Here is a 24,585-nt window from a genome sequence, read left to right as displayed (position 1 = left end):
GTAAAATGTATATATTTTTCTCGTCTCGGACACTGAAAGTCACTAAACTACTTGCTATTAAATCAATAAAAAGTGGTACATTGTAATATTACCGAAATAACCTCCATGGAAAGGGTTTCGTATTGATATAGAACAAGATAAAAACAGTAAATGCCTCTCCTAGGGGCCAAACATGTTCTAAGGCACCTGTATCTATTTGTTTTTTTTTACCATATCTTATGGTATGCTTATCGTATGGTCATTTTTCTGAAAAAGTGGTGAAAGCAAATGCATGTCATTTAAAAAGGTGGACTACAGCCTGAAATGTGTAACATCTTAAATGTGCAGGAAATGCAAACATGTAGTGATGAGTTTTTAAAAAAAACATTCTGAAGTTTATAATTACCACTTTGAAATTTCAGACTCGATTTGCCCTAACAAAAAAAAATGTATCAACCCCTACAAAAAAAGTTCATTAATTATAATCCACATTTCATGTTGCTTACAGGATTATTTTACTGTTGTAGCAAACTGGCTCAAATTAATTTCCTACATCAGTATGATATGAATTAGGACTGTCCAACAACAACAAAAAAAGCAATCTGTTCTTTTGACCAATCGATTGGTCCAAATTTTAAAATGTGTATTTATAGACACACCCTTTGTTTGAATACAATGAACTATATGTAGGCTACTTTGCCTGATGCTTTAAGCAATGCAATAAAATAAAAATAAAATACCAAATAGGGAGCCAGAGATCAATATAGACTAACCATAAGAAATAAAATAACCTGTTCCCAACCTGACCCTCCTCGTCCCACTGCAAAGATTATGCTCCTAAAGTCCATTATGCTCCTAAAGTTGCCGGTAATAGGCTACACCAGCAGTCAGCAACCTTTTCCGAGTCCTCGTACCATTTCTACTGATCTGCATGCAAGTTATGATTTTCATATGCACGTTTTTGTGGAACAGTTTAGTTTATCAAAATCAATGTCATGTGGTTATTCAAAATTCAATCTAAATGAAAATGATGCAAATCTAAAAAGTAACTTATATTGCCAATATGTAAAAATAGCCTACATGAAGCCCAAAAAAAAAAAAAAAACTATCCAGATGAAAATAAATAACCTAATAATCACATTGGCTACGCACGGCCTTGTCTGCAAAGAACTTGAAATATTGTATCATCTATTAAACTTGGGTCTGCTTGAAGCTTGCAACAATGTATAAAATATACGGGCCCTACCCAGTAAGCTCCAGCCAGACAGACACAGCTGTAGGCTATTTGCGCAAGGGATAAGAAGTAATCAGGTAGGCCTTTTCTTTTTTTTAAATCCATTTTCACCGGATTAGAGCATGTCAATTTCTTCCCCTTTCATGCGATGTGGTTTTGGAAAGGGATTTTTTAAATCCGTTGAGGAACCTTTGTATTCAAATCAAATCACATCATACTTTATTTGGCACATGCGCCGAATACAACCGAATATGCACAGAATACAAAGTGTAGGCCTACTGTGAAATGCTTACTTACAAGCCCTTAACTTCTTTGGGAATGGGGGGGGGGGCAGTATTGAGTAGCTTGGATGAATAAGGTACCAGAGTAAACTAAACTGCCTGCTACTCAGGCCCAGTTGCTAATATATGCATATTAGATTTGGATAGAAAACACTCTGAAGTTTCTAAAAGAATGATGTCTGTGAGTATAACAGAACTCATATGGCAGGCATAAACCTGAGAAAAAAATCCAACCAGGAAGTGGGACATCTGAGGTTTGTAGTTTTTCAAGTCATTGCCTATCGAAGATAGTGTCTATGGGGTCATATTGCACTTCCTAAGGCTTCCACTAGATGTCAACAGTCTTTAGAACCTTGTTTGAGGCTTCTACTGTGAAGGAGGGGGCAATGAGAGCTGATTGAGTCAGGGTTAAGGAAAGGGATTTTAAAAATAGGCTACGTTGAGGAACCTTTGTATTCAAAGCAAATCATACTTTATTTGCCACATACGCCGAATACAAAGTGTAGACCTACCGTGAAATACTTACTTACAAGCCCTTAACCAACAGTGCAGTTCAAGAAAAATAAAATATTTACCAAGTAGGCTAAAATAAAAAAGTAATACAATAAGAATAACGAGGCTATATACGGGGGGGGTACCGGTACAGAGTCAGAGTGTGCATGGGTACATGCTAGTTGAGGTAATCTGTACATGTAGGTGGGGGCGAAGTGACTATGCATAGGTAACAAACAAACAGTGAGTAGCAGCAGTGTACAAGAGGGGGTGTCAATGTAAATTGTCCAGCAGTCTAATGGCTTGGGGGTAGAAGCTGTTGAGGAGCCATTTGGTCCTAGACTTGGCGCTCTGGTACCGCTTGCCATGCAGTAGCAGAGAAAACAGTCTAACTAGGGTGGCTGGAGTCTTTGACCATTTTTTAGGGCCTTGCTCTGACACCGCCTGGTATAGAGGTCCTGGATGGCAAGAAGCTTGGCCCCAGTGATGTATTGGGCCGTTCGCACTACCCTTTGTAGTGCCTCCCAGTCAGATGCCTCACAGTTGCCATACCAGGTGGTGATGCAACTGGTCAAGATGCTCTCGATGGTGCAGCTGTAGAACCTTTTGAGAATCTGGGGGCCCATGCCAAATCTTTTCAGTCTCCAGAGGGGGAAAATGTGTTGTCATGCCCTCTTCATGACTGTCTTGGTATGTTTGGACCATGATAGTTCATTGGTGATGTCATAAAAGCAAAAACTGAAGGTGGTAAATGTGAATAAACAAATGCAATACAGTACTTTTTCAATAAAGGGAATGGAGAGAAAATAAATTATATAAAAAGCGATGAGCACATTAAAAGTGGAGATATATTTTGTACACTCAATGTATATTGCAGTAATTTCAGCAGTCCAGAATTATTGCGAGTTTAGAAAGCATAGAAATCGATATCCTAAACTTCTTGGAAGCGAGAGGTCAGTGGTTAACTGTCATTTTGAGCTGCATCCCATTTCTTGCTAGCCCTGGCCACTAGCCTTCAATTCCCTCAAAATGTAAAAGCATTGGACAGGTGTAGATTGTCTACCAATACAGTTACACCAATCCACTGCTTTGAATCTTTGAGGGGGTGTGAATGAGTGACAGGCGAGGTGTGCATGCACAGCACTCTGCCTTCCTGTTTTCTGTACTGAACAAAAAAATAAACGCAACAGTCAACAATTTCAATGAGTTACCGTTCACATAAAGGATATCAGTCAATTGAAGACTGTGTGAAGTAACAATGTTTATTGTAACCACAGGGGCAGGCAAACGACAGGGGTCAATAATCCAGAGCAGAGGCTAAGGATCAGAGACCGGCAGTGGTCAGGACAGACTAGGGAAAAACCAGGAGCTGATACAAAACGCTGGTAGGCATGAACAAACAAGACGAACTGGCAACAGACAGAAAACACAGGTATAAATACACAGGGGATAATAGGGAAGATGGGCAACACCTGGAGGGGGGTGGAGACAAGCACAAGGACAGATGAAACATCAGGGTGTGACACATGGGAGGGCATAGGCTCACCCACTTTCTCTCCACAAAATGGCTTTATTATAGACAGAAATACTCCGGTTTCATTAGCTGTCCGATTGGCTGGTGTCAGACAATCTAGCAGGTGAAGAAGCCGGATGTTTGGTCCTGGGTTGGCGTGGTTACACGTAGTCTGTGGTTGTGAGCCAGTTGGACGTATTGCCAAATGCCATGAGGCGGCTTATGGTAGAGAAATTAACATGAACTTCTCTGGTAACAGTTCTGGTGGACATTCCTGCAGTCAAAATGCCAATTGCACACACCCTCAAAACTTGAAAAATCTGTGACATTGTGTTGACAAAACTGCACTTTTGAGTGGCCTTTTATTGTCCCCAGCAAAAGGTGCACCTGTGTATTGACCATGCAGTCTTGATATGGAGAAGTGCTCACTAACAGGGATGTAAACAATTTTGTGGACAAACTCTGAGGAATGAGCTTTTTGTGCGTATGGAACATTTCTGGGATCTTTTATTTCAGCTCATGAAACATGAGACCAACACTTTACTTTATATTTTTGCTCAGTATAGTTAGTCCTCAATCATCATTGAAGCTGACTTCTCAGATAAATAGCGAATGTTGCTTGTAGTTTGATTTAGCTAGTTAGTTGTCATTACTTTGAGAAAAGCTGCAACTATGCTCTGATCATGGATGGGAGCATCTTCAATGAGAAGCAAGCAAGGCAAGTTATGCTAGCTAGCTGATTAAGAACACAATGCATTAGCTAGACTTTATAAACCATCAGCCCTTCACTACCTGCATCTTCTTTGTGTTGTAGGTAGGCTGTAGCCAGTGTTGTTGGAGTGACAGTACTATTGAAGACAAGTTGCTGCTATTGCCTAAATGTTTCACTGACTATTTCACTAGCCATGGTCATTTTCATCCCTGTATCCCACAAAACAAGTTAGATAGCTAACAAGTGAATGTTAATTCATTGAGACCATGGGAGAGATAGAGAGAAGACACACAGCGGAAGAGTGCCGCTGTGTGTGTGTTGAAAACATTTGTGTCTCCATGACAATTTACTTTATTGTGGACCCAAATAATGACTGAAAGCACTGAAACATGTTTTTTTCCCCCTTAGAGTAAGATGAAGGGAATGGGCAGGCTCGTGAATCTAGTGGGCTGCGCTGGATTCAACGTGGTCGTTACCATGGAGCACTCAGCTAAGGTAAGAATGATGATCTACTGTAGTCGTTTGTGTTTGTTACAGATCTTTTTGTTTATGAACACACGCCACTACCCAGTCACTCTGGTTTTGCACACTCGTATTGTACCATTTTACTTGCTTCTCTACAGTTATATTTATGTTATGTGTGATTGTCTTGTAGTGTTGTGAGTATTGAATTGTTTTTATACTTTGCCTGTATGACAAACTCACTTCATCTCATCTCTCAGCAGAGATGTCGGCAACTCCAGTATCTGTTCCTGCAAGCAGAATTTCAATTTTCATACTTTTTGCCATCTTTCATGCCATCCAGTGTTGTGTAGTCAACAGATCTTTCTTTAAAATGTTTTTATTTTGAAGGATGTTGTTGACGGTTCATAGTCACACTGAAATGTATACTACTTTGGCTCCAATTCAAATATACACTTCAGTATGTATCCATTATTGTAAAGTATAATAATTTGTTTGAGTAATGATTTAAACAAACAATACCAGTAGTTGCAGTTTAAAAAAATAATACATATAGTGGCAATCAAGCCGAGTTGTTTCTCTCTCATGCCTCAATTGAATTCGAAAACAGCATTCAAAAATATAGTTCTCAGCTTTAACTTTAAAAGCTCATATCTCGGGCTCTGATAAATATAAGTGATAAAAAAAAAGATATGGGACAGTTTATAGGTTTCAGAACTATAAAGAAAATACAAAAACGTGACGATGTGAAGGGTTTCGAGGTCGTCACACATGTTCGAGCCATTGGCTTCTAGCGACAAAGAAGATGTGGGTTTGGAAAACAACGTTTGACCACCCCACGTCTGAATGGTATGTAACAGTATGTAGCCTAGCTAACGTTGTTATAGCTAGCTAAATGCATCTAACTGGCCTCCATCTATAAACATTATAAACTGGAGCTTAATCGATTTGTTTATTCACTGGAGCTTAATCGATTTGTTTATTCACTGGTTCTGAGTTTATGACGCTTATTGATAGCCGCAAGACAATGGCAACATTGCTATCAGTCCAAACACAAATTTGGCACTTATCAGTGGTTTGATATTAGCTTTTTAGCTACCTAGCCATTTGCTTATTTTACCCACGCCAGTGTATTTCCAAGCCACTGTTTAGAATGAATGGCATTTAGCTCATTACCAGCAGTGATCTGCTACTTGCTAATAACATTTATTTTTACCCACAGGTGTTCGTTCTTGTGGCCACTGCAAAAACATGCCAACAACCGAGGAAAACATCAGGTAACGTTAGGTTTCAGTAGCCAGTGGTGCAAAATACTTTTAAAGTATTACTTAAGTTGTTGTTTTGCAGTATCTGTACATTACTTTACTATTTATATTAAACCACTTTGGCTTTACTACATTCCTAAAGAAAATAATCAACTTTTTACTCCAGACATGTTTCCTGACACCCAAAATAACTTGTTACATGTTGAGTGCTTATTATCAGGACAGGAAAATGGTCCAATTCACCCACTTATCAAAAGAACACATGGTCATCCCTACTGCCTCTGATCTGGCAGACTCACTAAACACAAATGCAGTTTGTAAATGATGTCGGAGTGTTAGTGTGTACCCCTTGGCTATTCGTACATATTAAAAACAAGGAAAATGGTGGCATCTGGTTTGATTTATCTAAGGAATTTGAAATAATTTATACATGAGCATATTTTAGCAATTACATTTACTTTTGAACCAAATACTTTTACTCAAGTAGTATTTTACTGGGTGACTTTCACTTGAGCAACTTTCTTTTTTTTTAAAGGAATCTATCATTTCAGTCAAGTTTGACAACTGGGTACTTTTTCCACTACTGCAATGGCCTACCTAATGTCACCTGTTAGCAAGCGATTGTTACTTGATGATGATATTCACATTCCAATTACAATTCCATTCACATACACACTTTTTGCTACATGTCTAGAGTCGGAGTAATGAGCGATGGTTGGGCATTGCTCTCGCAAGTATTTCTGGATCGAAGGGTGTCCGTCGGTGACAATGGCGCCGATTTTCAAACACAGACTTCTGACCTGTCATTCTTTCTCCATGCAGATGCTGTTGCCAACTTCATTGCTCAAGAGAAGAAATGGTTAGGAAACTTCTGCAAAGCTGTATATCTACAGCTTTACAATATAGATAATAAAAATATGTTTAGCTCACCTGAACAGTACTTGTTAGTTGTAAGCAAGGGTTGAAATTGGTTCAGGGTACAGAACCGAAAACTAGAAAATAACAATTTTGAGGAACAGTATCAGAACAGAAGTGATCTGTACTGTTCCAGAACCAACCCATTATTTCAAAAGCATGGGAACCGGTTAATAACGTTCTTTCACGTTCCGGCAATTGTTTACCAGTCGGCCCCCCCCAAAAAATGCACCAAGCACCTATGCAAAGCCCTCACTATCACTCAACTTAATCCAGTGTCTGCCTGGAAATGTTGCCAGTGTGTGCACGTGTGTAGGCTACCTGCCACTCCCCCACCTAAACATAGGCTACTGTAGTCTGTTACAAAGTGTGATTCAGAAATTAGGGAGAGAGATTTTTTAGAACAATGGATTAACGTTTTCAATACTAATTAAGGATACTATATAGTTCACACGTTTCACATTGGATTTATTAAGTACAGGTAAAACATGTTTTAATTTGAATTCTGGTGCAGTTCTGCACACACAAGTTTGTTAGCTAGCTAGCTCTGGTAAAACGTTAAGCCAACTCTCAGAAGTTCAAAGACAATTAAAGTTACTTCATTAGGTATAATTCTGTGATAGGTGAAGTTATTTGATGTCGATCTAACAGTGGAACGGAAAAAAATAAATGGTTCAATTTAGAACGAAGCGATCTGAAAATCCAACATAAAATGTTGGGTTCCAACCCCTGGTTGTAAAGCCCATTGACGTATAGCTTCCATATTTTGTAATATGGTTGAATCCGGAAACTATCATCTCAAAAACAAGACGTTTATTATTTCAGTGAAATACAGAACCGTTACGTATTTTATCTAAGAGGTGGCATCCATTAGTCTAAATATTCCTGTTACATTGCACAACCTTCAATGTTATGTCATAATTTCGTAAAATTCTGGCAATTTAGGTGGCCCAAACTGTTGCATATACAGTGCCTTGCGAAAGTATTCGTCCCCCTTGAACTTTGCGACCTTTTGCCACATTTCAGGCTTCAAACAAAGATATAAAACTGTATTTTTTTGTGAAGAATCAACAACAAGTGGGACACAATCATGAAGTGGAACGACATTTATTGGATATTTCAAAAAAATTTAACAAATCAAAAACTGAAAAATTGGGCGTGCAAAATTATTCAGCCCCTTTACTTTCAGTGCAGCAAACTCTCTCCAGAAGTTCAGTGAGGATCTCTGAATGATCCAATGTTGACCTAAATGACTAATGATGATAAATACAATCCACCTGTGGGTAATCAAGTCTCCGTATAAATGCACCTGCACTGTGATAGTCTCAGAGGTCCGTTAAAAGCGCAGAGAGCATCATGAAGAACAAGGAACACACCAGGCAGGTCCGAGATACTGTTGTGAAGAAGTTTAAAGCCGGATTTGGATACAAAAAGATTTCCCAAGCTTTAAACATCCCAAGGAGCACTGTGCAAGCGATAATATTGAAATGGAAGGAGTATCAGACCACTGCAAATCTACCAAGACCTGGCCGTCCCTCTAAACTTTCAGCTCATACAAGGAGAAGACTGATCAGAGATGCAGCAAAGAGGTCCATGATCACTCTGGATGAACTGCAGAGATCTACAGCTGAGGTGGGAGACTCTGTTGTCCTATGGACAATCAGTCGTATATTGCACAAATCTGGCCTTTATGGAAGAGTGGCAAGAAGAAAGCCATTTCTTAAAGATATCCATAAAAAGTGTTGTTTAAAGTTTGCCACAAGCCACCTGGGACACACCAAACATGTGGAAGAAGGTGCTCTGGTCAGATGAAACCAAAATGGAACTTTTTGGCCGTACGCTACGGTCACAAGACGCAGGCCTCCTAATTGTCCCTAGAATTTCTAAGCAAACAGCTGGAGGCAGGGCTTTCTCCTATAGAGCTCCATTTTTATGGAACGGTCTGCCTACCCATGTCAGAGACGCAAACTCGGTCTCAACCTTTAAGTCTTTACTGAAGACTCATCTCTTCAGTGGGTCATATGATTGAGTGTAGTCTGGCCCAGGAGTGGGAAGGTGAACGGAAAGGCTCTGGAGCAACGAACCGCCCTTGCTGTCTCTGCCTGGCCAGTTCCCCTCTTTCCACTGGGATTCTCTGCCTCTAACCCTATTACAGGAGCTGAGTCACTGGCTTACTGGGGCTCTCTCATGCCGTCCCTGCAGGGGGTGCGTCACCTGAGTGGGTTGATTCACTGTTGTGGTCATCCTGTCTGGGTTGGCGCCCCCCTTGGGTTGTGCCGTGGCGGAGATCTTTGTGGGCTATACTCAGCCTTGTCTCAGGATGGTAAGTTGGTGGTTGAAGATTTCCCTCTAGTGGTGTGGGGGCTGTGCTTTGGCAAAGTGGGTGGGGTTATATCCTTCCTGTTTGGCCCCGTCCGGGGGTGTCCTCGGATGGGGCCACAGTGTCTCCTGACCCCTCCTGTCTCAGCCTCCAGTATTTATGCTGCAGTAGTTTGTGTCGGGGGGCTAGGGTCAGTTTGTTATATCTGGAGTAATTCTCCTTTCCTAAGACCTAGGACCTAAGACCTAGGACCTGAGCCCTAGGACCATGCCCCAGGACTACCTGACATGATGGCTCCTTGCTGTCCCCAGTCCACCTGGCCATGCTGCTGCTCCAGTTTCAACTGACCTGAGCCCTAGGACCATGCCCCAGGACTACCTGACATGATGGCTCCTTGCTGTCCCCAGTCCACCTGGCCATGCTGCTGCTCCAGTTTCAACTGTTCTGCCTTACTATTATTTGACCATGCTGGTCATTTATGAACATTTGAACATCTTGGCCATGTTCTGTTATAATCTCCACCCGGCACAGCCAGAAGAGGACTGGCCACCCCACATAGCCTGGTTCCTCTCTAGGTTTCTTCCTAGGTTTTGGCCTTTCTAGGGAGTTTTTCCTAGCCACCGTGCTTCTACACCTGCATTGCTTGCTGTTTGGGGTTTTAGGCTGGGTTTCTGTACAGCACTTTGAGATATCAGCTGATGTACGAAGGGCTATATAAATAAAATTTGATTGATTTGAATGCAAAACGTTATGTTTGGCGTAAAAGCAACACAGCTCATCACCCTGAACACACCATCCCCACTGTCAAACATGGTGGTGGCAGCATCATGGTTTGGGCCTGCTTTTCTTCAGCAGGGACAGGGAAGATGGTTAAAATTGATGGGAAGATGAAAATCTGTCGGTCTGCCCCAGAACGAGGCAGTTAACGCAACATTCCTAAGCCATCATTGAAAATAAGAATGTGTTCTTAACTGACTTGCCTAGTTAAATAAAAGGCGTAAAAATATTTTTTAAATAAATTTAAAATAAAATGATATATATTTTTAAATACAAATAAAAAAAAGCCAAATTGGTGTCCAAAAATACCATTTGTTATGAAAACTTGAAATCGTCCCTAATTAAAATCGGTAGACCTCTAATCTAGGTGGCATTTCAGTTTGGCTATACAGTGAGACTTTGTCCAAAACAATGCTACTGGGTTACCAATAACGGTAGGCAATAACTTCATTCAAAACGTTTTGCACTTTAGTGTATTAATATACTTGAGATATTTTTTTTAAATCGCTGGAGTTAATCTTTAAAACACACTTATTTTATTTCAATGTTTAGCCTATTTTATCAGGGGTTGATGAATTACCAAATTAAAAGTGGATGATTAGATGCCCAAGACATGAAGGGTCCCCACACTCAGTACAGTAACCCCTACATCCCAGATGTTTTCCCCCCCAGTGACTAAATTATTTACCCAGTTCAGTCACGACCGCATGAGTGTTAGGGATACACCTTTCCCCCCCAGTTGTCAGCGCGTCGATTCTGCCTACACTGATCTGTCACATATATTGCAAAGGGTAACGGGATAGTTCGAAAGTAGTCTGGCAACAACATGCTGTATGACATTCGAAAATATTACCTAGGTGACGTAGCCTAAATGAACCCAATTTCATCCTCAAAACAGGCTGAATTAAGCAAAGCTAAAACTACGAATTGCTAAATAAATGTTAATGTGTTTCGGTTAGGGACGTCTTCGTCGCACCATTTCACATCTAGCTAAGGAGTTGTGTGTTTTTCATGAACAGTACAGTGGCTTCACACCCCTGGATTACTTCCACATTTTGTTGTGTTGATAGCTGAATTTAAAATGGATTAAATTGAGATTGCGTGTTGGCCAGTGAAACAATACCCCATAATGTCAAAGTGGAATTATGTTTATACATTTTCACAAACGCTAAAAACGTCTTCAGTCACCCCGTTGTTATGGCAAGCCTAAATAAGTTCAGGAGTAAACATTTTCTTACGTCACATAATTTACATTTACATTTAAGTCATTTAGCAGACGCTCTTATCCAGAGCGACTTACAAATTGGTGCATTCACCTTATGACATCCAGTGGAACAGCCACTTTACAATAGTGCATCTAAATCTTTTAGGGGGGGGGTGAGAAGGATTACTTATCCTATCCTAGGTATTCCTTAAAGAGATGGGGTTTCAGGTGTCTCCGGAAGGTGGTGATTGATTCCGCTGTCCTGGCGTCGTGAGGGAGTTTGTTCCACCATTGGGGGGCCAGAGCAGCGAACAGTTTTGACTGGGCTGAGCGGGAACTGTACTTCCTCAGTGGTAGGGAGGCGAGCAGGCCAGAGGTGGATGAACGCAGTGCCCTTGTTTGGGTGTAGGGCCTGATCAGAGCCTGGAGGTACTGAGGTGCCGTTCCCCTCACAGCTCCGTAGGCAAGCACCATGGTCTTGTAGCGGATGCGAGCTTCAACTGGAAGCCAGTGGAGAGAGCGGAGGAGCGGGTGACGTGAGAGAACTTGGGAAGGTTGAACACCAGACGGACTCTGTGTGCAATAATAGTGTTGAACAAGTGTTAACATGATTCTTGAATGACTACCTCTTATCTGTGTGTTTGTGTGGTACAGAGATTTGTAAGGTTCCTCAGTCAAGCAGTGAATTTCAAAACACAGATTCAACCACAAAGACCAGGGAGGTTTTCCAATACCTCGCAAAGAGCACCTAGTGGTAGATTGTCAAAAATATAAAAAGCAGACATTGAATATCCCTTTGGGCATGGTGAAGTTATTAATTACACGTTGGATGGTGTAGCAGTACACCCAGTCACTACAAAAGATACAATTTCATTTGTCCCATGCGCCGAAAACAACAAGTGTAGACTTTACCGTGAAATGCTTACCAATGAGCCCTTTCCCAACAATGAAGTTAGAATGAAAGACAATTAAAGACATAGATAAAAACAAAACTAGTAACACGATAAAAATGGCACAAAATAACAAGGCTATATACAGAGTCAGTGTACTGGGGTACAAGGTATTATGTACATGTAGGTTTGGTGATTCAAGTACTATGTACATGTAGGTAGGGGGTGAAAATCAGAGTCTGGGTAGCAGTTTAATAAACTGTTCTGCAGTCTTATGGCTTTGGGGTAGATGCTGTTCAGGAGCCGTTTGGTCCCAGACTAGGTGCGCCGGTACCGCTTGCCGTGCGGTAGCAAACAGAACCGACTGATTTGGGTGGCTGGCCTATGACCATTTTTAGAGCCTTCCTCTGATGCCGCCTGGTAAAGAGGTCCTGGACGGCAGGGAACTTGGCCCCAGTGATGTACTGGGCCGTACGCACTACCATCTGTAGCGCCTTGCAGTCAGATGCCAAGCAGTTGCCATACGAAGCATTGATGCAGCCAGTCAAGATGCTCTCAAATGGTGCAGCTGTAAAACTTTAGGATCTGAGGGCCCATGCCAAACATTTTCAGCCTCCTGAGAGGGAATAGGTGTTGTCGTGCCCTCTTCATGACTGTGTTGGTATGTTTGGTCCTTAGTGATGTGGACACTGAGGAACTTGAAGCTCTTAAGAATCTCCACTATAGCCCTGTCGATGTGAATTGGGGCATCCATCCATTTCCTGTAGTCCACGATCAGCTCCTTTGTCTTGCTGACGTTGAGGGAGAGGTTGTTGTCCTGGCACCACACTGCCAGGTCTCTGACCTCCTCCCTGTAAGCTCTCTCATCGTCGTCGGTGATCAGGACTACCACTGTCGTGTCATCAGTCGTGGGTGAACAGTATAGGAGGGGGCTCCACAAGCACCCCTGATATTTTAAATAAATGTGCAAACATTTCTAAAAACAGGTTGACTGCATGAGGGGGTAGTTTGTAGAAAATAAATAACTTTTGAATTCAGTCTAACAACAAAATGTGGCATATATCCAGCAGTATGAATAATTTCTGAAGGCATTGTACAGTGCATTCGGAAAGTATTCAGACCCCTTGACTTTGTTACAGCCTTATTATAAAATGTATTTTTAAATAATAATCCTCAATCTACACACAATACCCCATAATGACAAAGCAAAAACAGAAATGTTTAGAAATGTTTGCAAAAAAAACCATCACATAAGTATTCAGATCCTTTACTAGTACTTTGTTGAAGCACCTTTGGCAGTGATTACAGCCTTGAGTATGATGCTGCAAGTGTGGCACACCTGTATTTGGGGAGTTTCAATCTTCTCTGCAGATCCTCTCAAGCTCTGTCAGGTTGGATGGGGAGCGTCCAACCTGAACCGGCCTAGTTGCGTGTGCGAGCATTGAGAAATAAATGTACGCATACAATCATTATTCAATTTCATCCAAACTGCTTCTGGTGCCTGCTTGTAGCCAGGCACCAGAATAAAACTTGGTTCTATTTTAGATGCTTGACGTTCTGCAAGTCCCACCACTCCCATCTACTCCAATTTCTCTCCATGATAAGAGTCACTGACTCAAAGCCACAAGGGGGTAAAACATATTTCAACATACAAACTCACGTGGGTGATTGACTGGAGTTCCACGTGGCGGTAATGCATAAAAAATAAAATAAAATAAAAAATAGGTTACCCCTTTTATCTGTGGATTAATTGTCAGAGTAGAGAACGCATGATTTTGTATGACTCAAAACGAGTCCAACTTGTACAGATATCGAGCATTTAAAAAACACACACACACACACACAATGCTTTTCAGGTAAAACAGCAGCAACAGCAGGCTATCCCCAAATTAATTATTTGTTCACAGTTGGATTTGCCAATTTAACCGGCATGTCATGAACGGGTCTGGTGGGGTTAGACAAAAATCAACATACACCCGTGCGGAACTGGTTAGGTCAAGGTGTAAAACAAAGACATCCTACAAGACAGATCGGTTGAGAGATAAGCATCACCTCGGAGTGACGTGATCTGATATAAGACAATGCCTTTACCGCTTTCACTCACCGTGCACATGAATGAACTTGGCTTCTCTCATTCTTCTCCCTAATGGTAGCCTACTCTGTAAATTGCACTGATTTACACTACTTTAGGTGAAAGAGTTGCGCAAAATAACAAACAAAGTCAAAACAAGATTAGCAGGTTGCCAATTATTGGAATGACTCATGTTGGCTACTGGAAGCAACTCTGCAGGGTAGTGACTAGCTGGCACAGACAGTCATAAAATCTGATTTTAAACCTAACCTTAAAATCATTTTTATTTTCAGGAATTTAAAATAGCCTATATAGCCAACAGACTTTGCAGCTGGCCCATCTAGTGAGAATCGCTCAGCTCCGCCTCAAGGACAAGATTCATTCCAATAAACGTCAACCTGCAGAAACATGCAGGAACGCCCACATGCAGGAACGCCCCGAATTGCAGGGATATTGAGATATTGTTCTTTCAGTGTCCATTGCAAAATGTTTGCCACAGTAGGCTACAGCAATTTAACCACACCTTGGCAATAGTCAATTGGCTGCACGATAAAAACACACTTCCCACCGGGCACAGAAAACAATTAAAAGTCTATTCCATGTTAGTTCAACGTAAATTTCATTGAAATTATGTGGAAACAATGTTGATTTAACAGTGTGTGCCCAGCGAGTTGTTTCCATGGGGCAGCCACTTTCGTACTCACGTGAGTGGAGCACGACTACGCTTCTGAACTTGAATTCCGACTTGAATGGGACAACATGAGTGAGTTAAGATAAGGTAGATACGTAAAGGTTAAGATATGTTAAAATCCTCCTCAGCCTCTCTCGAGGCAAAAGGCTAGCTGACTGAACCATCTCTCCCTACATTAAAAAAAAGCATTGAACGTGAAAGACGCCTTACCCAGAGATTAGTCCACTTTTCCACAAGGAGGGGGGTTATAGAATGACTAACGTATTTATGAAGTATGAACAGGCGGTCCGGACTCTGACTTCAGCCTAACTATCTATCCTTCTGAGTGCTCTGTCGCTTGCTTCTTCGAGTTTAGTCTGATTTGCTTTCCGCGTGCTCTTTGTATGCCCCTTGACTCTCCAGCGTCCGCCTCTTTCTCTCTCTCTCCCTTTTAGCTTTGATACAGTGATACAGAAGGATCACTCTCCCGACGCGCTCATTTTATTCTTCACGGACTTCAGTCTCTCTCTTGCGCGCCCTCTCTTTCTCTGTTTGTACCAGTTTTGATGCTGGCAAATAGCCTACATAATAAATGACATCAAACTGACATCATCAGCATTCATGATTCTAATAGGCCTATCTCAGTCAATACACATCAGCAGTCCATCCAGCCAGGCAATTCAAAATCTCCTGCAGTCATTATACTGCATAATACTCCATTAGCCCTCTGACACGGCAGAGCCACCCACAGTATCCTAACAGTAACGTTCCCTGCATATCTCACCTGAGGGGGAGTTTCCCCCAGGTACAGATCTAGGATCAGCTTCCTCTCCCCCTGGTCCTAACATGAACTATTAGTGGGGGAAAATATCAGTGTCTAGGGGCAACTTCACCCTACTTCTCTAAAGTCATGCACCTGCATGGTAGCTGTTGGGCGGCCAACTGTGAGCAGTGAGTACTGGCTATAACCATCTGTTACACCTTTGAGGAATTGTGTTCAAGGCTACACAGGCTGGTCCAAACAGCTTTGATTTCTAGGCTGTTGCCAGGCAACTGTTGTCCCTGGTGCCAAGGGTGGCCATCACAGTGTCCCTTCTTTTTGTTAATCCTTCCTTCATCCTGCTCCCTGAGCGTCTGCCTCTGGTTCCAAAGGTTGCATGTTCGAATCCAGTAATATAAAGTTAAGACTTTTGTTTTAAGCTTATCCCAAATCTTAACCTTTACCTTAAGCATTCATAGTTAATGCCTAACCTTATAAATTTGGGGTTAACCCCTAAAGGTAACCCTAACCTTAAAAACGTAGCCTTAAACGCTTTGAAATGTTACTCTTGGAACAACTTAAAAATGTGATGGTTTGGGATGAGTTGGACCTCAGAGTGAAGAAAAAGCAGCCAACAAGTGCTCAGCATATGTGAGAACTCCTTCAAGACTGTTGAAAAAGCATTCCAGTTGAAGCTGGTTGAGAGAATGCCAAGACTGCCTTGATGACACCTTTGCACAAAGGGTGGATACTTTGAAGAATCTAAAATATATTTTGATTTAACACTTTTTTTGGTTACTACATGATTCCATATGTGTTATTCCATAGTTTTGATATCTGCACTATTATTCAACAATGTAGAAAATAGTAAAAAATAAAGAAAAACCCTTGAATGAGTAGGTGTGTCCAAACTTTTGAATCGTACTGTAGGTATAAATCAGCACTCAATGCATTAAATGCTGCTAGCAGTACATCTCCAAGAAACTAACAACTGCACCATTAATAAATTAGTCAAATTATAACTGATTCAGTAATAAGATTCAATAAAATGATTGCTCTACTTGCCAGGTGGGACTGTGTCAGTAAACTGGCTTTCTGTCTCAAATCTTTCTCTCCATGTCAATCCCTTTGTAATGTAAAGCTGCAAAGATGGACTCAAAAGATGGCCATTGATATATTGACATATTAAAAGCAAAGAGGAAATATATTTCAATAGTGCTTTAATTAATGTTAGAAAACAGACTATGTATAGGATTTTGTCAGGAGTGTCAATACAGGTCTCTCTAGTGCTCTCTAGTGTTTTGAAAGTGCTGTTAAGTTTGGGGTTCATGCTTACAGTACATGTATGTGCAACACAAAGACTTCATAATGAATGATAGCTAATGAGACATATAGTATAATAAAGTTTTTTTCATTTCATGATATGAGATCATGTGGAAATGTTGCTAAATAATTTGACCCTTCGGTGAAAACAAGACATTATAGCATACTTCTAGCAACATTAAATCAGTATGAAGTGGTGTTGTTACATTCGGTTATTAATTGGAATATTGCAAAACATAATTCTATAATGCACTATGGGCTCTCAGAAGGCTATACCAATATAGAATGTAAAAAGTGACTAACTTTTTGAATCAGTAAAAATAGTACATTTTACTAGGCACTTTTGGGTGAACAGAAAAGTGAGCACTTCGTTAAGAACAAAGAACAGCTAAATAAATATATAGTATTAACATTCCATGTGAAAACTCACCATTCATCTACTGTACCAATGTAGCCCATGGTTCACAAAACCCCATTTTGGCTTCTGTCCTCAGTGAAGATAAACATATTAAAACACATGTCATTCAAAAATACATTTGTTAACTTAATAAGGGTGTAACATAATTACTCAATTAGAATTAATGTGTTTAATAATCATAGACACTCGTCAGAAACCGTGGTGGGTGACTCGTGTCTAACTTGTTTTCTTAACTGTCGTTTGGTATTACTGTAAACATTTGCATCAAGGCCTCTTGGAGCTAAATATTTAAAATGACAAACTACAAAAACGTTGACTACACCTTGACCTGATTATCTAGTCATACCCAAAAATCGATACGGATAAACACATACAACCATAAACAAAAGTACACACGTAATCAACTGCAAGAATGAGTATGGGTAGATCATTTGAAATGCTTACACTTAAAATAAGCAAGATACATTGAAAAGAATAGAAACAGAATGTGGTGATTACAACAAAAATCATTCAACAATATCAGTAATATGATACGTTCATTGAAGCATGACACATTTATAAGTTGTTGCAATCATATACAGATACATACACAGACATATACAGTTGAAGTCAAAAGTTTACATAGACCTTTGCCAAATACATTTAAACTCAGTTTTTCACAATACCTGACATTTAATCAGATTAAAAATTCCCTGTCTTAGGTCAGTTAGGATCACCGCTTTATTTTAAGAATGTGAAATGTCAGAATATTAGTCGAGAGAATAATTTATTTCAGGTTTTATTTCTTTCATCACATTCCCAATGGGTCAGAAGATTACACACACTCAATTAGTATTTGGTAGCATTGCCTTTAAATGGTTTAACTTGGGTTAAACGTTTTGGGTAGCCTTCCACAAGCTTCCCACAATAAGTTCTTCCTGACAGAGCTGGTGTAACCAAGTAGGCCTCCTTGCTCATACACACCTTTTGAGTTCTGCCCACAAAGTTTCAATAGGATTGAGGTCAGAGCTTTGTGATGGCCACTCCAATAATTTGACTGTTGTCCTTTAGCCATAACTTTGGAAGTATGTTTGGTGTCATTGTCAATTTGAAAGACCCACTTGTGATCAAGCTTTATCTTCCTGACTGATGTCTTGAGATGTTGCTTCAATATATCCACAGTTTTACTTCCTCGTCATGCAGTCTATTTCGTGAAGTGCACCAGTCCATTCTGCAGCAAAGCACCCCCACAACATGATGCTGCCACCCCCGTGCTTCACGGTTGGGATGGTGTTCTTCAGCTTGCAAGCCACCCCCTTTTCCCGCCAAACATAATGATGGTCATTATGGCCAAATAGTTCTAGTTTTGTTTCATCAGACTAGAGGACATTTCTCCAAAAAGTACTATCTTTGTCCCCATGTGCAGTTGCAAACCGTAGTCTGGCTTTTTTTAATGGCGGTTTTCGAGCAGTGTCATCTTCCTTGCTGAGCGGCCTTTCAGGTTATGTCGATATAGGACTGGTTTGACTGTGGATGTTACAAATCTCTTTTGGCCCGACAGTCTAGGGGAGATGGTAACGAGACCCGTAACATAACTCATGCAATTTATAATAGTGATAAAGTGAGAGCAAAATAACCACAGACATCTAAATTACCGTCAAACACATGGTTTATTGAAAAACACACAGTAATGGGGGGAGCAGGAAAAGGGGCTGAGCTGGACCCAAGGAAAGAAACAATAAGCATCCAAAAACACCCCTAAGCTAGACTAGCCTATTTCAACAACAGCTAACTAACTAACCAAAAATACAGTGGGTGGTCCACCCAGTTCTAACTAGGGTATTTAACAAAGTTTACCTACGGGTAGTGTATGCCCATGGGCAACTTGTCTTGGTTCCCCCTTTTCCCACCAGAAAACAAACACCATAACCAAAAACAATACTCACAGGTGATATGGAGGTGCTCAAACAAAAGATAGCTCAATACATAAGAGATAGAGACATAGTAGGAGAGGGTGAAAAAGAGCAATCTACAGACTTATGGCATTTACAGAGAGATTGCGCTCTAGAGCAAACAACTGACAGGGTTTTTAAACCAAGGGAAAGGAACTGTGATTGGGTAGGAAACAGGAGGAGGTGTGTCTTCTGATTGACGATTGTTTGGTGACTGATTGGGGAGTGATGATTTTCACCTGTGAGGGGAAGGAGAGAAAAGAACACAGGATACCTGTATCCGTAACAGTGGATATAGATAGTTTTGTACCTATTTCCTCCAGCATCTTCACATGGTCCTTTGCTGTTGTTCTGGGATTGATTTGCACTTTTTGCACCAAAGTACATTAATCTCTAGGAGGCAGAACACGTATCCTTCCTGAGTGGTATGAAGGCTGCGTGGTCCCATGGTGTTTATACTTGCGTACTATTGTTTGTACAGATGAATGTGGTACCTCCAGGCATTTGGAAATTGCTCCCAAGAATGAACCAGACAAAAATTCTGAGGTCTTGGCTGATTTCTTTTGATTTTCCCATGATGTCAAGCAGAGGCACTGAGTTTGAAGTTATGCCTTGAAATTCATCCACAGGTACACCTCCAATTGACTCAAATTATGTCAATTAGCCTAAAAGAAACTTCTAAAGCCAGGACATCATTTTCTGGAATTTTCCAAGCTGTTTAAAGTCACAGTCAACTTAGTGTATGTACACATCTGACCCACTGGAATTGTGATACAGTGAATTATAAGTGAAATAATCTGTCTGTGAACAATTGTTGGAAAAATTACTTGTGTCATGCACAAAGTAGATGTCCTAACCGACTTGCCAAAACTATAACTTGTTAACAAGAAATTTGTGCATAAATACATACATACATACAGTTGGAGTCATTAAAAATCATTTTTCAACCACTTCACAAATGTCTTGTTAACAAACTATAGTTTTGTATTACATACATACATACATACATACATACATACAATTACAATTGTAGAGAGGTGGGTCCTGTCCAGAAACAACCACCCTTCCCTTGGTGATATTTCACCACATGCTTATACCTCTATCCAGTCTTCACATTGCCTAATCTCAAATCGACCCCTGGATCCTACACCGCGTGCACTTGTGGAGATCAGAGAAGATTTGACTGGTATAAGCAATATGGTGAAACTTCCACCGAGCAAGCCTATCAGAGGGCAAGATGGAGCTATTACCATATTACTTACACCTGTCAAATCCTCTCAGATCTCCACAAGTGCATAGGGTCTAGGGGTCCATTTGGGATTGTGGCTCTGTTTGGCCAGAGATTCACAGACAGTCTATCACTGCTCCTAGCTGAAGTCGTCTCCCCCTCCAAACCCCAGGAAGAAGCCAAGGATGGTGAAGAAGATGACAACGTTGCCGGCCATCACCAGGCCACAGGCCCCCAACTGGATCTGCAAGAGAACAGGATAATGTTCATTGGGTACCAAACAGAAGAAAACAAACTGAAACAGGGATGGACTACCTGGACTTGTCAAATAAGAAAGGTTCATTTTCATTCTCTGTTGTAAAACATCTGAAAATGTTTTCTGTTATGTGACATGAACACAACCTAGATAGGACACAACTAGTGAAAGTGTCATAATTGCATTTATTAGATACACATTACAGGTGTACCAACCACCTTCAGTCACCTTAGCTAGTATTGGGTATCATCGGGACTTGTACTATCTACCTGTCACAACTACATGTAATTTAAGTTCAGCTCTCCCTATCCTAGTCATTATAACCATTATGAGATTCAACACTTTAACTGACCCTGAACCAGTTATTCATGGCATAAAGCAACTAAACCCAACACATGACAGTCATTGGCCATTGACAATATCAGGACTCACTACTGCACGCCGGGCCATTATGATGGGAAGCGCGAACGCAGATACCACAATTCCCGTAGTGAAGAAGTAAGCCAGCTCTCTGCATGCGTTGCTGGCCACATCACTGTCATCACTGAGCCTTCTGGATATAAAGGTGGGGATAGGAGCGAGTACATAGAAGAAAAGGACGAAGAGGGGCCAGTACACCCTGTGAAAACAAATCAGTTGTGTTAACATTCATCTTGTTTATTTGTCACAGATTCAGAACATAGCAAACGCCATCAGTGTAACACCTATTGTGGGTCTCGAATACGGGTCACCCAGCCCACATGCAAACCCACTAATCACTGCTCCAATAGGGTTAACCACCTTGGGGGAAAACGTGACACTAATATAGGCATTGCATCGCAGTTAGTTACATAGTTAACTTCCATATTTTGTCCCATTTAGCAAGAGTGTCTCACAGATTTCACAGAGGTAGGGGGCAAATACATACCCATATTGCTCCAAGGCACAGCTCAACAGGAGGAATGTCAAGCCAATGGCTCCACTGAAGGACAACCCAACCAGTGCTATAGGATGACAAAAACAGAAATGTTGAGGTAGTTATAACTTTAGAGACAGGGTAATTAGCAAGATAGAGTGGTAGACTATTCAGTAGTGTCACGACATTGCCCTCTTTGGGTACAGCGAGTACTATCCCCCTCTCTCTGTCTCCTACTACTAGGCTGCTGTGGTCAGAAAGGTCGTAAATTCCTGGAGGAGATTATCTCCTCATTGCCACAATATAGAGACAGAGTGGATTTTCATAGAGAACAAAGGAATTTCTTCCACCTCACAGGACTTGAGGTCTGAACAACATTTATGTTCTGGAGAAGGTATAAAAGATTGATGAAGAATCCAGCTACGAACTGGTCCGTTTGGTGCAATTTTGTGGGGCTCATGGGAGACGCTGCGGCCACGTTACCATAACGCTGTTTATATAATAACCTCAGATCATCTAATTGCTGTATAATATGAATGAGTGAGGATGATACTGATTGTAAAATTGTGTAATGTGATTTTGGACTGTTTAATGAAGGAAACTCCAATTCCCTTTTGAGTTGAACTAAATCAGAGACCGCCCATGAGCACAGTTATGGTCGGGCATCCTGGGACAGGCCCTTGTCTGCAATTTCGAATAAAACCCCCACCTTGAGAATTTCTCAACAGACCTGTTTCCCTCAATTGCGAGAGGACAAAGGTTGCAGACCAGCTTATTTTGATAACGAGAGGGCCAAGGTTTGAGTAGACTGCTGAATCTTTTAACCATCCCACGTGGTTAAACTCTTAGACTATCGATACCGACAGAATAAGAACAAGCCTTTGATATTAATTACTAGTCTGCAGCTAGGAATTTGGTATCATTGAACACGAAGAACGACAACTGCCGAAACATCTATAACATGAATGAATGTCACTGAACTATCCATTCTAACCACGACAGAGAAAGGACAGACTCTCCAACTGAAACAAACTTTTCAACAGAGATCCCGACGACACACTGAGTGTGTATATATATATATATGATTGCAATTGTTCCCGAATGAGTGAGCGTTGATGTGCAAAGGGTTAGCATTTCAATTGGTATAATTATCTCAGTCGACCCCAACTTCCTTTTGTACACCAAGCCGCAAAGCCAGTTTATCCCACTAGGGAAACTTCGTTATCATTTCCTTGTAACTATCTACTGTTTGTTTATGCATTTCTGTGAATTACTTAGTAAGTAAATAAATTATTTAAGACAATTGATGTATGGATGACTCATACTGGGTTCGTGCAGATAACCAACAATTTACGATGTTTGGAATGAGACTAACGTGAGGTAAAATAATTAATTAATTAATTCAGAAGACTATTGATCAGATATGAAAATATCTGAAAAGTTATATTAGGAAAATTACAACTTTCTAAATCTGAATATTTTCCTTGGTGCCCCGACTTCCTAGTTAATTACATTTGCCTGATTAGTTAATCACGAAATGCTAATTACAGAGAATCTTTGATAAAAACTAAAAGTCTTCAGTTAATGATAGTAAAGACACGACAGTAGAATCTAAGGAGTCAAATGTCCCATCCAGGGCAAGGGATTTAAGTAGACTATTTCAAATACTCAGGGTTATGACATATACAACTTATAACAGTAGTCCCTCAAGCAAGAGTTGGTTCACAGTTTTCAGTGTGGATTGGCTTCCACCCCCCTCTATTGTGAAATTATAAGCACATAATTCTCAAGTAGCCCAATAAATCATACTTGAATCATCAATGTTTGTAAATTCACAAGTAATTTGTATCCTTTTGTTATATTTCAATACTGGACAAATAAACATGCATGCAGCGCTGTAAAGTACTTTAAGTAAAAAATACTTTAAAGTACTACTTAAGACATTTGTTGGGAGTATCTATACTTTACTATTTATATTTTGACAACTTTTACTTCACTAAATTCTTAAAGAAAATTATGTACTTTTTACTCCATTTATTTTCCCTGACACATAAGTAGTAATTACTGGGTGACTTTCGCTTGAGTCATTTTCTGTTAAGGTATCTTTACTTTTACTCAAGTATGACAATTGAGTACATTTTCCAACACTGAGTGCACGGTCAATGTATCACGACAAACCAAACGTGATATGTGACAGTAACAAGTGGTCGTATGTGGACTCGATACAGACAATGTTACACCTGACTTACCAGTGGCGGGAAAACCTTTTATGGAAACATGTTAAAGAGTTTTGTAGAGCAAATACATATTTATTTTTATTTTTTACCTTTAATACCCGCCATTGTCTTAAACGTCTTAAATTTTCTGTCAGTTCCTCTTCTTTGTGATTTTGTTTGTTGTGTTGACATTCGAGACTGACTTCCTATTTCCTCCTTTGAACTTTTTCTTTGAGTCAAACTGACTTTCTTAAAGGAGCTGTTTCTAATACCGACGCGTGCGCAACAATGGGTCAATTCAGACAGGGTTGGCTTATATTATTGACAACGTGTAAACTATATTTCGTCTCCTAATGTTTATTGAAAACAAAAAAGAAATGTGCACAATGAACACTTGTCTCTCAAATACAGTGTTGGTTAGTTAACTAGCATTGACATGAAATCAGTCAAAACAAGACAAGTTATGAAGAACAAGATAAAACTAGCTGAAACGAGCCACCTACGATGCCCCACATTTTTCATTGTAGCTTTTTGGCCACTCACTAACAAAGCATGGCTTTCCGGTGTTGTGCCGAAAATCTCTCCCTGCCAGAATTCTCCCCCCTTCAGGTTCTTCATTGCTGCGACTTGCTTGCTTCTTCAGATTTCTGCTCTTTGCTCCTTTGTCAGTTTAGCCTACATTACTACATTTGCCCATGTCGCCCGTACCCAAATTCGCTACTGATTTTTGTAGCGGATTTAATAAATCTCTCCCATGTCTTATTCGACTAGTA

General features: G+C 40.5%; 3 protein-coding genes across 4 annotated transcripts in view; 1 reads left to right on the top strand and 2 right to left on the bottom strand.

Annotated features, from left to right (window-relative positions):
- The window catches only part of LOC118402318 (cAMP-specific 3',5'-cyclic phosphodiesterase 4B-like), a 116,804-nt gene extending 101,466 nt beyond the window's left edge, over positions 1–15,338 (bottom strand). The window contains exon 1 of one of the 2 annotated variants that reach the window (XM_035800426.2): positions 15,017–15,338. The gene's annotated coding sequence lies outside the window, so the exon portion shown is untranslated. Of the gene's footprint in view, positions 1–14,819; positions 14,969–15,016 lie in introns of those variants that run through there. The other variant, XM_035800427.2, reaches the window with a different exon arrangement.
- The window catches only part of LOC127911058 (uncharacterized), a 441,684-nt gene that overhangs the window by 154,481 nt on the left and 262,618 nt on the right, over positions 1–24,585 (top strand). The gene's annotated exons all lie outside the window — the stretch shown is intronic.
- Positions 18,917–24,272, bottom strand: LOC118402317 (leptin receptor gene-related protein-like). Its single transcript, XM_035800425.2, has 4 exons — positions 23,923–24,272; positions 21,609–21,684; positions 21,134–21,320; positions 18,917–20,689 (listed from the first exon to the last, which is right to left on the bottom strand). The coding sequence occupies exons 1-4, from the start codon at positions 24,002–24,004 to the stop codon at positions 20,585–20,587; spliced, it is 450 nt and encodes a 149-aa protein (XP_035656318.1). The 5' UTR covers positions 24,005–24,272; the 3' UTR covers positions 18,917–20,584.

This window comes from Oncorhynchus keta, chromosome 23 (genome assembly GCF_023373465.1).
Source record: "Oncorhynchus keta strain PuntledgeMale-10-30-2019 chromosome 23, Oket_V2, whole genome shotgun sequence".
Lineage (NCBI taxonomy): Eukaryota > Metazoa > Chordata > Actinopteri > Salmoniformes > Salmonidae > Oncorhynchus > Oncorhynchus keta.
Note: the sequence above shows the minus strand (reverse complement) of the source record. Positions and strands in the feature narration are given on the sequence as shown.